We start from the raw sequence: 12,223 nt of genomic DNA on the forward strand, positions 1-12,223 counted from the left end.
ATTCTCTTTCTCTTAAATAACCAACGCCTGTTCCGCTGGCCGTGTTCGCGCGCGCAGACGTCGCCCAATCTTTAAAAATGTGTTCGTGTCGGCGTATGATATCATCCGTGACGTCATTTATTCATGGTATCGCGTTGGAAACCCAAGCGTGCACTTCAGTCAATCGCAGACGCTCGCCGCGCGACCACCTACCTTATTAAGGTCAGTTTCACTCTTGCGTGCGCTTTGTCGGTTATTGCATCCGATCGTGATACCTACTACACCATAGTCGACCCGTTGTAACGTGACTTCCGTTCGCAGCCTACACCGCAGGGGGCGATAACGCGCCTCGAAGTGATTGATAGTTCCGCGCGTGTGATTCCAACTTTGCACGCCGGTTCGATTTTCTTGACGATAGCGAATCGCTGTCGGGACTCGAATTTCCCGATTTGTCCGTAGACCCGGAGATAAAAAAGAAAATAAACGTACGCGGGTAGAGTCGCGAGAGAGTTACAATCGATTCCGCGCCGGTATTCTTATCGGCTACTGCAGTGGACGTTGTTTCGGAATTTAAAAATAACCGGTGACGGCACTTCCCGCCTGTTTATTCGTAGCTCGCGCTTATTGGGGCATGCCCGCGATAGGAGCACCTGAAGAGGAAAGAATTCCTGCATATCGTCGCGCGTACAGTGCACCTATCCGCCGTGAGAATCGTGACGCCTCTTGTTATCAGTCACCTAAGCCGGTCGTCTAAGCAGAGTTAGTTTCAATCCTGCACAGGCGGCACTATCTTCCCCGTTATCTGCAGGCGTGCTGCGAAACCACTTTTACCATGACCAAACAAGGCGTACGCCTCGGTTGCTCGCGCTTTCCTCGCGTCGTTTCGTGTGCTGCGTGCCAAGAGGGAAAGAGAAAGTGATGTGCAAGGTTGTTACGCGTGGTATCGATCCGCCACGGGGTCTAGGGGTGCGGCAGGGTTAATGGAACGAAAGCGAAAGCGCCGCTCTTCCCCTCGGCGCGGTGTAGAGTATCGCGCTGCTTACGCTCGCCTATCAGTGACCGAGGAAACGCGTGATCCAGTAGCGCTGAAGATCGCGCGAGTGCAGGGACGAAAATAACGCGCGGGAATTTGCGTTTCACTTGAGTAAACGAAACACGAGACCGGGCCCGCTATTCTCGAGTATAAAGAAAAGGCGGTAGCTTCCTCGCTAAATGTAGGCCACGCCTCGAAGTCACAGCCTTGGCCCTCTTACTCGCCTGTACGCTCTCGGGCCTGTCCATCTGGAGGTAGACTTCCCCGCTTCACCTACTTGCTCGCCACTGGCACGCGTGGATTTTTCAAATTTCAGAGTCGGGAAAGAAGGGAACCGCAATGTCGCACTCGGTAACGATCAGGACGCAAACGGTGACGAGCAGTTCCACCGCTGTTATCATCAACTCCGGTTACCTGAAGACCTGGAGCGGGCTGGTAAAGCTGCTGCAGCTGGTAAGCTTCGCGTTGGTCGGCGAACCGTCTCCGTTCTTCACGGATAGATGGCTGGAAGTTGTGGCGCGATTTTTTTAACTAGTAGCCGCAGGAGTTTTTGAAAAGACCAAGAAATGGCCAATTTTGGAAAGGAGTGAAAGGAAATTACGGAACGCGTGGGAATTAGTTATTAAAAGAAAGAGATATTGCCGTCGTAGAACTGTTTCCAAGTGTCCACTACCGTCGCGTATTTCTAGAAAACTTTTCATTTCATTTTTCCTCCGAAGACAATGCAGGCACTGGTCGTTGCAAGGGAAACCGCACTTAATCTATGTACTCCTCAGCGACGTCTGATTCTCAGCACAAACTTCCGCTTCCGTTTGTAAGATTGCAATTAACGCAATCTTCAAGCTCCACCTCGGCCACTAGCTACAATTATTTTAACATTCTTCGCGCTTTTATTCCAGGCTCTGGGCATCGTTTGCGTGGGAATTATCGGCCACCAGTTCACCACCCAGAGCTACTACACGGCTGCTGAACTATTCTTCCTTTTAATGACGACAACGTTTCTAATCGGTACTTTTATACTACTCCTAAGTTCCTTAGCGTCCCTGTCGACTTCCGGCATCATCCCGAAAACGATCTACGTAAGTCGCACAGAATTTCGAATCACAACTGAACAATTCCTCTGAATGAATCCGAATTAAGGTGACTTTATTCTCCTCCCCTAGGAACTATTGTATCATGCTATCGCGTTCGGACTGATCTTAGCTGCGTCGTTAACGTTCCTAGTCCACGTCTCTAATCGAAAAGGCTATAACAACTACGAGGTGCAGATGGCTGGCGCGGTAAGTCATGAGAAATTAGTTTCCCCTTGGGCAATTATAATTTCCCATTCACCGTGGCTAAATCTCGCTGCTTCTCATTCAGGTCTGCGGCTTGGTGAACGCGGCACTGTATCTCCTCACCACTATCATGGCTGTTCGTCTGTACAGAGGACTCTGAAGACGTCACTGTGCCTTTTGCCCCGAATATTTTAATTACTCGAGTACTTTTAAATCGTGCTTACGGTTCGTTCCCGCGTTCCTTAGAAAGCGCGACGGTTTCGAGTACCCCGTTTTCGATGTTCGACGCGACTCGTCTCACACCTAAGTCATCACTTTTTTATACAGAGACTTAATTTTATACACACTTTTTCTATTGGACATGAACCGATGCTCATCGTAAAACAGTGGCGAATGACTTACCGAGGCAACGCGCTTGTGTTATCAGATCGAGTAGCTTTTATATTACAGATTACCGACGTTCGTACTTTTCTATCAAGCAAGTACCTGGTAGCATTCGGTACCTCGTACTTTTCTATGGGACTTTACGCGCAAGTTGCTCGCACAGACTTCTTCCGGATTGTGTCTATACAGAGTTTACGCATATTCGAGCAGATATGTGCATGTATATTTATTGTAGTTACTGTTTATATTTTGTAAGAAAAGAAAAACTAGTAGTGCTTCTACCTGGTAGTTGGATCCCACTCTATGGTACCTTACAGCAGAACACGCGTTCGAACTTTCGAGGTCGTTTCAAGGTCGTTAAGGAAAACCTCGCGTGTTTGGAAAACTGCTTCGTGAGCTTAGAAACTTCCTCGCTCTTCGAACGAGCTTCTGGCATCGCTTCGAATTTCGAAAGCGTTTCCAAAAATATTCCATCCTTCGAGACTTCGTCGCAACTGGCTCAGAGTCTGTATCGCTACGCTACTCGCGATCCAACTACTCGGTGTATATTCTACGACTAAAATCTCGTAATCCCCTTTCTTTAAATAAATGTATTGTATTAAAAGCGCGAACCCTCTGTTACCACACGCTTCTCCTCTGATACTCCTTTCAAAAATATTTCTTTCACAGAAATAGCAAAGCAAAGAGGGTGTTTCTTGGCTTGCAGAAGGGCTGAAGCGTTACCTCGGCGGGTGGATTGAAACAAAAACGACTTCGCGGCGTATAGACCCGACGCAGGCGCAATCAGTGTGATAGGACGTTTGATAAAGCAGCGTAATCGTAGGGTGACTGCCAGTCGCTATGCGCTTACCCCAGTACGCGAGGTGCTTCTTTGCATTGATCACTACGCTCTGCCGCGCCTTCCTCAGCAAAGACAATCGCTGGAAGAGGATTCTGCTCGAGCTCTCGAACGCGTCTGGCAAGGGTAGGGCGGGCAGGCATTCGGGGGAAATTTAAATTCTTACGGCAATGAGATGGACGGAAAGCGCGTGACGATTCTTGCCCATGTAAGTGGATCTCTCGGTAGATTTAGAAATCGCCAGGAAAGCTGCGTTGGAATCGGAGACTTAAAACAGGCGAATTTATTAAATAACGTGGCAATGAAGGATCGCGGTCTTTTCGATGGGGAAAAGTGCCGGCTGTGGATTTGACTGTTTTTAAACGCCGGTTGCAGAATGGATGTAAGTTCACTGGTACCGGCGGGTCTATTAGCGGGGCAAGTGGATCTGTGCGACGTGCAGGCCGGTTACAATAAATTTTCGGAGAACCTGCGGAGATTCACCCCGCAGGCCATACAGTGCGCGATCTTTTGCGGTGGCTCCAGGTGCAAATATGAAAATCCAAAGTCCTGGCCAGCGGTGCACATGGCGATACAGAACATCTTTTCGCATTGGTAAGGGTGGAATCACTGAAAAGCTATACATATCTTGTTAACTGGTTTCGTTTTATCCTTCGATGCTGTAACTTCGTTGCTGTCCTCGTTGCTTCGCGAAATCGCGCGACGAATAGATCAAATAGAGCTCCCCATGTTACGTGGCTCCCTATTCAAGATTTTAAAATGGCACATGGGTTGAAATAGCTTACGATAAGTCCCCAGCATCGATTTACAGCCAAATTATTCTAAAGATAACAGCGTGTGTCGTTCGAGAGGTATAAGGGTTGATACTTCCTTAGGGTGACGGATGACGTTCTCGCGATGGCACGGCCGAACACCGCGCAGATAATAAAGAAAGATATAATTGCACAGTTTCAAGGGTGGAGCATAAAAACCATAATAAACCTGCAGACGCCTGGGGAGCATGCGAGCTGCGGCGGGCCCCTCGAGGCGAGTGGCTTCACGTACGACCCGAATCTCTTCATGAGAAATGGCAGTAGGTATTCAGACGGTGAAACCAGGGTTCAACCCTTCGAACTCCATGCTCCTCGAGAATTATTCGCACAGGCTATTTCTTTACAATATCCTGCATTATTTCTTCAATGGTGCATAGGAAGTAATAGGAAATGTCGTTAGACATTCATACGTGTAAGCATGAAACGAGTCGAATCGATTTTAGGCAATACTAGTTTTACGGTGCAGTGTTTGAAGGGTTGAATAATGCAGATACAAGACTGCTCTCTCGTTATACGTAACTAATGTTTCATTGCGATTGAGAGAAGGAACACTGACGATTCCAATCTCTAAGTCAGCGGCTCTTAGTTAACCTGGGGCTCGATATATTTTCGAAACTTCTTTACAAACATAGAATTAACTCTTTTTTTGACAAATATAAAATGGATGCAAGAAATATTTTGGGGCCCCACGCAATTTCACGAAATATTTTTGCCAGGTCTGTGTTCAGAGCGCGAAATCCAAGTCAGTTTATAAAATTAGATTAATTTTAATCCAATAAAAAAAATTTCGTTCTCATTTTTTCTTTTTTATTTTTTCTTCTCTTCCCTTTTCCGGTGCCCGGGTCCCTTGCACCCGTTGCGTCCCCTATGTGGCCGGCACTGCTCACGAGGAAAGAGCCTGTAATAATTAATAGAAGCATGGTTATTATGAAAGTACAGAAATAGAATCTACTTAGTGACGACGAAATCAAGTCGCGCAGGTAACATAAGGGTAGCCTGTCCTTGTTGGCCACGTGAAGCGCGCCAGGAGCCAGCACCGACTCCGAGTTAGATCGAAGAATTTCCCAGGTGAAGCATGCAATGCAGCAAAACCGTTGTATCCATGCGGAGAAAACAAAAGTTTCCGTATCGGCGGAATAGCAACCGTGAAACCACCCTGTCTCCTTCGGGCGGTTGGTCCAAGGTCTGAACCACGCGATCCCGCGGCTCTGTTGCAGTTTACTATTACAATTTCGCGTTGAAGGACTACGGGGACGCGACGATGAGCAAGCTCCAGGACATGGTCAAGGTCGTGGCCTTCGCCGTGCAGGAAGGAAGGGTGGCGATCCACTGTCACGCCGGTAAATCCATCTTCTTTTGCGACAGATCCATCCACCCACTTCGTATCACCCCATCGCTGCCTTTCGATCCCCAATTCTCGCGAATGCCAGCAGGAAACCAGCCGGAGATGTTATCGAGTGGATGCATTCGATCCCACTTGTCGCGACCCTTAAGCGAGCCTTTCGATTCCAGGATGTAGATATATCGCCGGCTCAGCGCGTCGTAGTCTCACGTGCACGTTTATCAGCAATTTGTAACCTTTAGATGTATCGATCTAAGGCACGTGTGAAACACCGCGTGCCATGACACCAGGTTTGGTGCATTGCGTGCCGCAAGACGCGGCGTCAACGCGCGTTGCATCTGAATTTTTGCATTCGTTATGCAGATCATCCCCCTTGAACTTTCGGCTGAACGACGGTCAGAAAAATTGCACGTTCCGTGATGCAAATTTTGGGAGCAACGGGGGATCAATAGGGGCTGTATTAAATCACCGAAACTCATGCAATTTAGAAGGGGAAAGAAGCATAAGTATGTACTTCGTAGAGGGAGGAAATTGAAAGTTCTGATAAAACAGTCGATGGTGAGCAATTCAAGAAACTCTCGCGATACCCAGTTAATGACTACGCAGATATATGCGCGGGATAGGTCTATCATTTGATAAGAAATTCGGTATCCACCTTTGTACAGCTCCATGACTAATTCTCCAATAGGTAGGAAGCGTGTTAGCCACCCATAAGCGATAACTGTGCTCGGCTCCCCAAGAAAATTTACGTGCACGAAAAATAGACGAGGGAGGATAAGGAACTTGGGCTTAATTGTAACTAGGCACAGAAACGTTCGACGTGTAGACAGCCAACAAATAAAAGTGTTTTTATCTTGCCTGAAAGATATTAGTGTATCAGTTATGTTCGGGTGTAAGAAGCGCGGGAATTCCATTGTGATCGAAGTTCGATCAGTTCGATTGGTTGGTTTTTCGATGTCGAGGTTATCCATCATAAAAGTTGCATTCCCTTTGCGTTCGATATGCACTCATAAACTGTGTCATTACCCGCACGAAGGTACGTCGTTCTCCAGGTGGAAGACTCTGAGCATTTATCAGTCGCTCCGAACTGTTTTCTGTCTTGAAACATTTATTTCTTTAATTTTATTAATGCAGGCATGAAACATTGACGTCCACTGTGGCGCATGCATCGTTTGAAATGCAAATCCTTACCGCAGGAATTCGCCAGGCGCGTTGTTAACCGACGACACAGGATAGATCCTGAAATTCTGCAGGTGTTTCGCGTGCACTTTATGGCTTAATTCGTGCGTGGGAGTGGAATGCACCCCGCGACAATATCCAATGATCATTCGCCGGATACGTCATAAGTCTCGTTAACTCCGGAACTTTGTCGGTCACGATTACGAGTTCCTGCTTCCTGACTCACGGTCCCAGCGCGAACGCGTATGTAGGTATTGGTGTGTGGAATTCGGCGCGATCGATAGATCGTAGATTAGCTGGGGAGTAAGTAGTTCAATATTTGCGTCATAGGACTCAATAGATTTTAACGTCGCCCCGTGTTCAGTATCCCTTTTATTGGATTACCCAATTTGTCTTTAGAATATTAGATACCTACTATATCTATGGGAATAGGTATGGATTTCGTGAAATAATTACAAGCTTTAATATCTGAATATATTTACTGTAAAGTGCTCAACATTTACACAGTTTCAACGTCTCAGCTGACTTACAATTAGATATTTGATAGAACTGTTTTCATCGCCGTGGCGTTCCTTTCATTCCTCATATCTTCTTCACTTTCTTCACTGTAGAACGTAGAATAGTTTCAGAACCCATCGTCATTTTTCACCCAGGAATTTCCTGCAAATAAAACCAGTTGAGAATGCACCCCCCACAGAGCGATTAATCGCGAGGCCCCCCCCCCTGAAACCATTTGACAAGGGACATTATACTTTTAGGCCTAGGCAGAACCGGAGTTCTGATCGCGTGCTACCTCATTTACAGCCTTCGCGTGCGTGCAAACGACGCAATAAGGTTCGTTCGTATGAAACGACCATCCGCGATACAGACTCGTGGGCAGATACTCTGCATCCAGGAGTTCGAGCACTTTGTTCTTCCTCAGATGGTAGTGTTCCCTTTGAGCAGCGCGATAGGCGAGCGTAAAGCCTGCAGCCTGCAGTCCCACCTGAAGAAGCAGCGCACCGTTCTGCACGGATACGAGCAGCGCACCTTCAAGCACATCCCGAAGGTTCCATCCGAAATTCTCTATCACTCGATGGCCCCGCTCCAATCCCTAGAGTGTCTCAAGCGGGCGATCGGTTGTTCCGTAGATAGTCTTCACGATCTGCGAGCGGATCCTTCAGCTGTGCGAGTGCCAGGACGACAATTCCCCCGCGGAGATCAGGTACGCGGTGTCCAGCACGTCGTTCACGCACAGATTCATATCCCACGTCCTGGAGAAGCTGCGCGACACCAAGGGGAACATCAGGCACTCATACTCGTGGGCCGAGTCCCTCGCGGACTCCACTTTGGACTGCTCTAGTAAGACAGAGGGTGGAGTGTAATCTATTCTGAGATGATAACACAGTGGGGATGGTGGAAAAGTCAGGGTACCTTTTGCGATTCTACAGGCTCCGCGAAGGCCTGCGCGAGTGGCAGTCAAGCTTCCTCGAGGGACACCTCCGATGACATAGGGCGATTGAGCGATGTGTTCTGCACGTCGCCAGACACCCCGTCTTGCGATTCTACCTTTCCAGGTGATTGGCATGGTGACAGTTGGGTTAGTAAAGAGTTTAACAGAGTGGGAAGCAATGTGGACGATGCTCGCAGGCTTAGACGATAGCTGCGTGGATGAGGTTCTCGGCGATGGGATCCATGGTCAGGATCTCGTCGACAATGATTGCTACAAGGAGATACAGTCGCATATGGATCTGAAGGCTGCCGCTCAGAACGCGGCTGTCGAAATTGTCAGCACTGAAGAGGCGATCAGAGCTCTGATCAGGGACAACGCGACGCTGCCTGACAAGACGAAGAAACGTCTGCAGGACTATCAGGTTATTGCTTCTGTCAATCGAAGACTAGATCCTTAGTAGACCACATAATGGCGAAACCTATCCCCTGTTTCTTTTAATGGAATGCATCTTCTGTGGACACAGTTTCGTATTTATTTAGAAATAGTCTGCCTTTCAAGCACATTTATATTAAAGGAAATTTTAAGTAAGGAAATTTTGGTCTATGTATTGCTTCAGGTGGATCTGAATCACCGATCGACAGCCTGGCAGCGATTGCAGATGGAAACGAACCTGGATATCCTGTCAGGATTATTGTTCGAGTGGCTGGAGACGCTGAAGCACCCTCTGCTCGACGTGGATAGCCTCAGCTACATTGTGGCATGGAGTTCGAAACCTCAACGGTGCCTAGAGAAGCTGCCTCCATGTAACAGATATTTGTTGGAGTATCTACTGAGGTTCGTCAGTCGATTGAGACCGATGACAGCGGAAAGTCAGAGCCTGATAACGAAACGTTTCATGGCTACCTTCACGCATCAGAGTATCTGGATCAGAAGCTCCTTCTACCCTTCCAGTAAGTATTTGAAAAAGCGAAGTACCTTATTTTTATAAGTGCGTGGTCTGGGAAACTTTAAACGTCATGAAATATATGTAACAATATTTTTCCATTATGCTCTCCCCTCCCACCCTGCTTGAATTTAAAATCCAGAACCAATGTTGAGCTATTCCATACATTGAACGTGCGACGCCTTATTTGAAGTTTGATTGTGGTGGATTCTGTGCTAGTTGAAAACTGTGTAGAGGTCTGCTAATGGTTAAATGGTTATAAGTATAATGGTATGGTCATCGAATACTGTATATTTGATGAAGCCAGAACGTCAGCTACAAAGCTGGGGGACGGTCGTTACCAGTGTACAAGGCGGGTGATCGCCAGAAATATTGATTTGTGGGGAAGTTTGTCCTATTTATATTATCAATCATTATAGCTGATATATGTGATGGGACGAAAGATAGGAGATCTCGATTATTGGAATTGTATTTTAACCTCGTTTCACCACCCACGCACCCCTCCCCACGTTTGAATTATTTCTTCGAAATTGGTGAAGTTTGCGACACGCTCACCTTAGTTTCGTTCTGTTGTAGACAAAAATTTCCCGAAATTACGACGAGGTACCACGGCGAAACTCAACGAGTTTTTCGTCAGGCTGATGAACTTGATAGAGGAGGTAAACACACAGGTAATGCAGAGACCCTCGTGTACATCGAAATGGGAATTGGTATCCAGCCAGTTGCGGCAAATCGAGACACAACGGAGGAACGATATACAATTTGATTAACTTCGATTAACCAGACTAAAAGAGGAGGGAGCGGGATAATAGGAAAATGATAATGTACAGGCGTTTCACTTAGGACGTTCGTAGAATTACAAGATTGAAAAGTAACTAGTCGCAAATCTTGTTCGATTTATATTTATTTTTCCAACGGAAGCTGCGAGGACTCATACAGAATGCATATGTATATTGCAAATAATGTAATGTATTGGAGTAAAAGATCGTATTTTAGTAGTAACAAGTAATATCGGTTTTTTTATTAATATCTTTTCAACATCATTCCTGGACACTACAGGCATCACACCCACGACATTCCTGCACTATATCTATGCACTTCCTGCACAATTTCCCTTATTGCTTTCGTACTACTTCCTCGTCTACATCCTTCATCAATTCCTCACCAGCTCCTTCGCCACTTTCACATCAATTACTTCATCGCTTCATTCATCACTTCCTCAACACTTGTTATTCCATTTCCTTCCATCCACACAACACTACCAAACGTCTCCCACGCTACTTTCACAACACTCCCACACCACCCCTCGCAGTACTCCTATATCACTCGCAAATCACACCTACAATACTTCCACACCATTCCCACACAATAATCACGAAATTCCTACACTACTTCACTCTCAGAACACACGCACAAACCGTGATTTCCCACAAATTTGGAATTGTAACACACAAAACACACAACACGACATGATATACAATAATTACACCACACACCAAACCCAGACCACACGACATACGAGCGCCTCACGAAAATGTAACAAAGTTGCAAACGACAAATTTTTTCAACAATGTTGCAAAGGAAAATTCGGTGTTCGGAAACGAAAATCTCGGTTTGCAACTTTGTGCGATTTCGTCGGACGCCAAGTTTCGGTTTGCAACTTTGTTAGGCCCGCAAGGGAGATGCAACAAAGTTGCAAACGACAAAATTTTTTCAACAATGTTGCAAAGGAAAATTAGGTGTTCGGAAACCAAAATCTCGGTTTGCAACTTTGTGCGTTTTCGTCGGACGCCAAATTTGGGTTTGCAACTTTGTTAGGCCCGCAAGGGAGATGCAACAAAGTTGCAAACGACAAATTTTTTTCAACAATGTTGCAAACGAAAATTCGGTGTTCGGAAACAAAAATCTCGGTTTGCAACTTTGTGCGATTTCGTCGGACGCCAAATTTCGGTTTGCAACTTTGTTATACCTGCAAGGGAGTGGCTTGTTACTTTCTTTCTCACCACATTATCCCATAATACTTCTACACCTCTCCCACAGCATTCTTAAGGTGAGATTTCCTATCCGCGATCGGCCGTGGTTCCACCAGTGTAACGGAGATCACTTTAAGAGTGTTGTGGGAGAGGTGTAAAAGTATTGTGGGGTGGTATGGCGTGGAAGGAAGTGGAGTAGCAAGTGTTGGGGAAGTGATGAATGAACTGAAGTAAATGATTGGTGCATGAGTGGCTGTGGGAATGATATTTCCAACTTATTCCCCCCACTGTTCTTCCCCCACTGCTGGCAGTTTCCTTTCTATTAACACAAGTTTTCAAGCTTTGTAAAGCTCTCTGAAATCGATCAATATCATATGTTATAAGAATGGTGTCGAAAATGGAAGCGAGTGGTGTGGAAATGCAGAGGAGTTCCGTGATGATGATATGCAAGGGGTGGAGATATGATGTAGGAATTATATAAGAACAGTGAATAAACACAAAATCTCTGTAATACTATATTGAAAATAAAGTAGATAATTTGAAAATTTCAAAACTTCGTTTATTGCTAATCATTTCTTACTCGTTTACCTTCCCTTTGAATCCTTCTTATTTCCTCTCGTTCTCGCCTTCGACGAGGCTAGTTTAATAGAATCAACTTACAACGAGGGAATACTGTACAATGCTGCAAAGGAGCACTCTGCTAACTTTACCGACATCAATGGTTCATTTGAATTTCCCAGAGTCACCAGTTCTCAACGTAGGATGTGCATCGAATGCATTGATTTTCCAGGAAGTCGGTATTTCAGTTCGCATGGCACGAACTCCTACAATGTTAGGTCTACCCTGCACCTTGCCAGCTTTTATGCAGTCCGAGACGGCTCTTTTAGTTCACAAAGTTACCTGCAGATGGCACGTAAGTCACCAATGCAGGATCGCCCTTTCCTAAACCTGACTGGGGTGCTAGGATTAAATCACCCCTATTAAATTAGCCTTTCAAATAATTAGCACATGCGTGATGCAAATGTAATTGG

The 12,223-nt window shown here is 46.1% G+C and overlaps 2 protein-coding genes across 3 annotated transcripts; both read left to right on the forward strand.

Moving 5' to 3' along the window:
* The first annotated feature begins 48 nt into the window (after nucleotides 1-48).
* On the forward strand, nucleotides 49-3,284 carry LOC143374629 (uncharacterized). Its single transcript, XM_076822885.1, has 5 exons — nucleotides 49-201; nucleotides 1,329-1,465; nucleotides 1,912-2,091; nucleotides 2,176-2,292; nucleotides 2,375-3,284. The coding sequence occupies exons 2-5, from the start codon at nucleotides 1,352-1,354 to the stop codon at nucleotides 2,447-2,449; spliced, it is 486 nt and encodes a 161-aa protein (XP_076679000.1). The 5' UTR covers nucleotides 49-201; nucleotides 1,329-1,351; the 3' UTR covers nucleotides 2,450-3,284.
* A 124-nt stretch (nucleotides 3,285-3,408) lies between these two features.
* LOC143374659 (uncharacterized) lies at nucleotides 3,409-10,228 on the forward strand. Of its 2 annotated transcripts, none has more exons than XM_076822945.1 (10): nucleotides 3,409-3,719; nucleotides 3,887-4,105; nucleotides 4,387-4,583; nucleotides 5,541-5,663; nucleotides 7,603-7,892; nucleotides 7,975-8,185; nucleotides 8,275-8,400; nucleotides 8,474-8,697; nucleotides 8,893-9,226; nucleotides 9,796-10,228. In XM_076822945.1, the coding sequence occupies exons 2-10, from the start codon at nucleotides 3,888-3,890 to the stop codon at nucleotides 9,987-9,989; spliced, it is 1,917 nt and encodes a 638-aa protein (XP_076679060.1). In that variant the 5' UTR covers nucleotides 3,409-3,719; nucleotide 3,887; the 3' UTR covers nucleotides 9,990-10,228. The 2 variants fall into 2 exon arrangements, with proteins under 2 accessions (XP_076679060.1, XP_076679061.1); XM_076822946.1 differs by lacking the exon at nucleotides 4,387-4,583 and having other exon boundaries at nucleotides 7,603-7,678; nucleotides 7,767-7,892.
* Nucleotides 10,229-12,223: the final 1,995 nt, after the last annotated feature.

This window comes from Andrena cerasifolii, chromosome 11 (assembly GCF_050908995.1).
Source record: "Andrena cerasifolii isolate SP2316 chromosome 11, iyAndCera1_principal, whole genome shotgun sequence".
In the NCBI taxonomy this organism is placed as follows: Eukaryota; Metazoa; Arthropoda; class Insecta; order Hymenoptera; family Andrenidae; genus Andrena; species Andrena cerasifolii.

What these genes read in the sequence shown, in the direction of transcription:
- LOC143374629 (XM_076822885.1), top strand. Translation starts at nt 1,352, where the DNA reads ATGTCGCACTCGGTAACGATCAGGACGCAAACGGTGACGAGCAGTTCC. An exon ending in TGGTAAAGCTGCTGCAGCTG is followed by an intron (nt 1,466 to 1,911) that starts GTAAGCTTCGCG and finishes CTTTTATTCCAG; the next exon opens with GCTCTGGGCATCGTTTGCGT. An exon ending in TCATCCCGAAAACGATCTAC is followed by an intron (nt 2,092 to 2,175) that starts GTAAGTCGCACA and finishes CTCCTCCCCTAG; the next exon opens with GAACTATTGTATCATGCTAT.
- LOC143374659 (XM_076822945.1), top strand. Translation starts at nt 3,888, where the DNA reads ATGGATGTAAGTTCACTGGTACCGGCGGGTCTATTAGCGGGGCAAGTG. An exon ending in TCTCTTCATGAGAAATGGCA is followed by an intron (nt 4,584 to 5,540) that starts GTAGGTATTCAG and finishes GCTCTGTTGCAG; the next exon opens with TTTACTATTACAATTTCGCG. An exon ending in AAGCTCCTTCTACCCTTCCA is followed by an intron (nt 9,227 to 9,795) that starts GTAAGTATTTGA and finishes GTTCTGTTGTAG; the next exon opens with ACAAAAATTTCCCGAAATTA.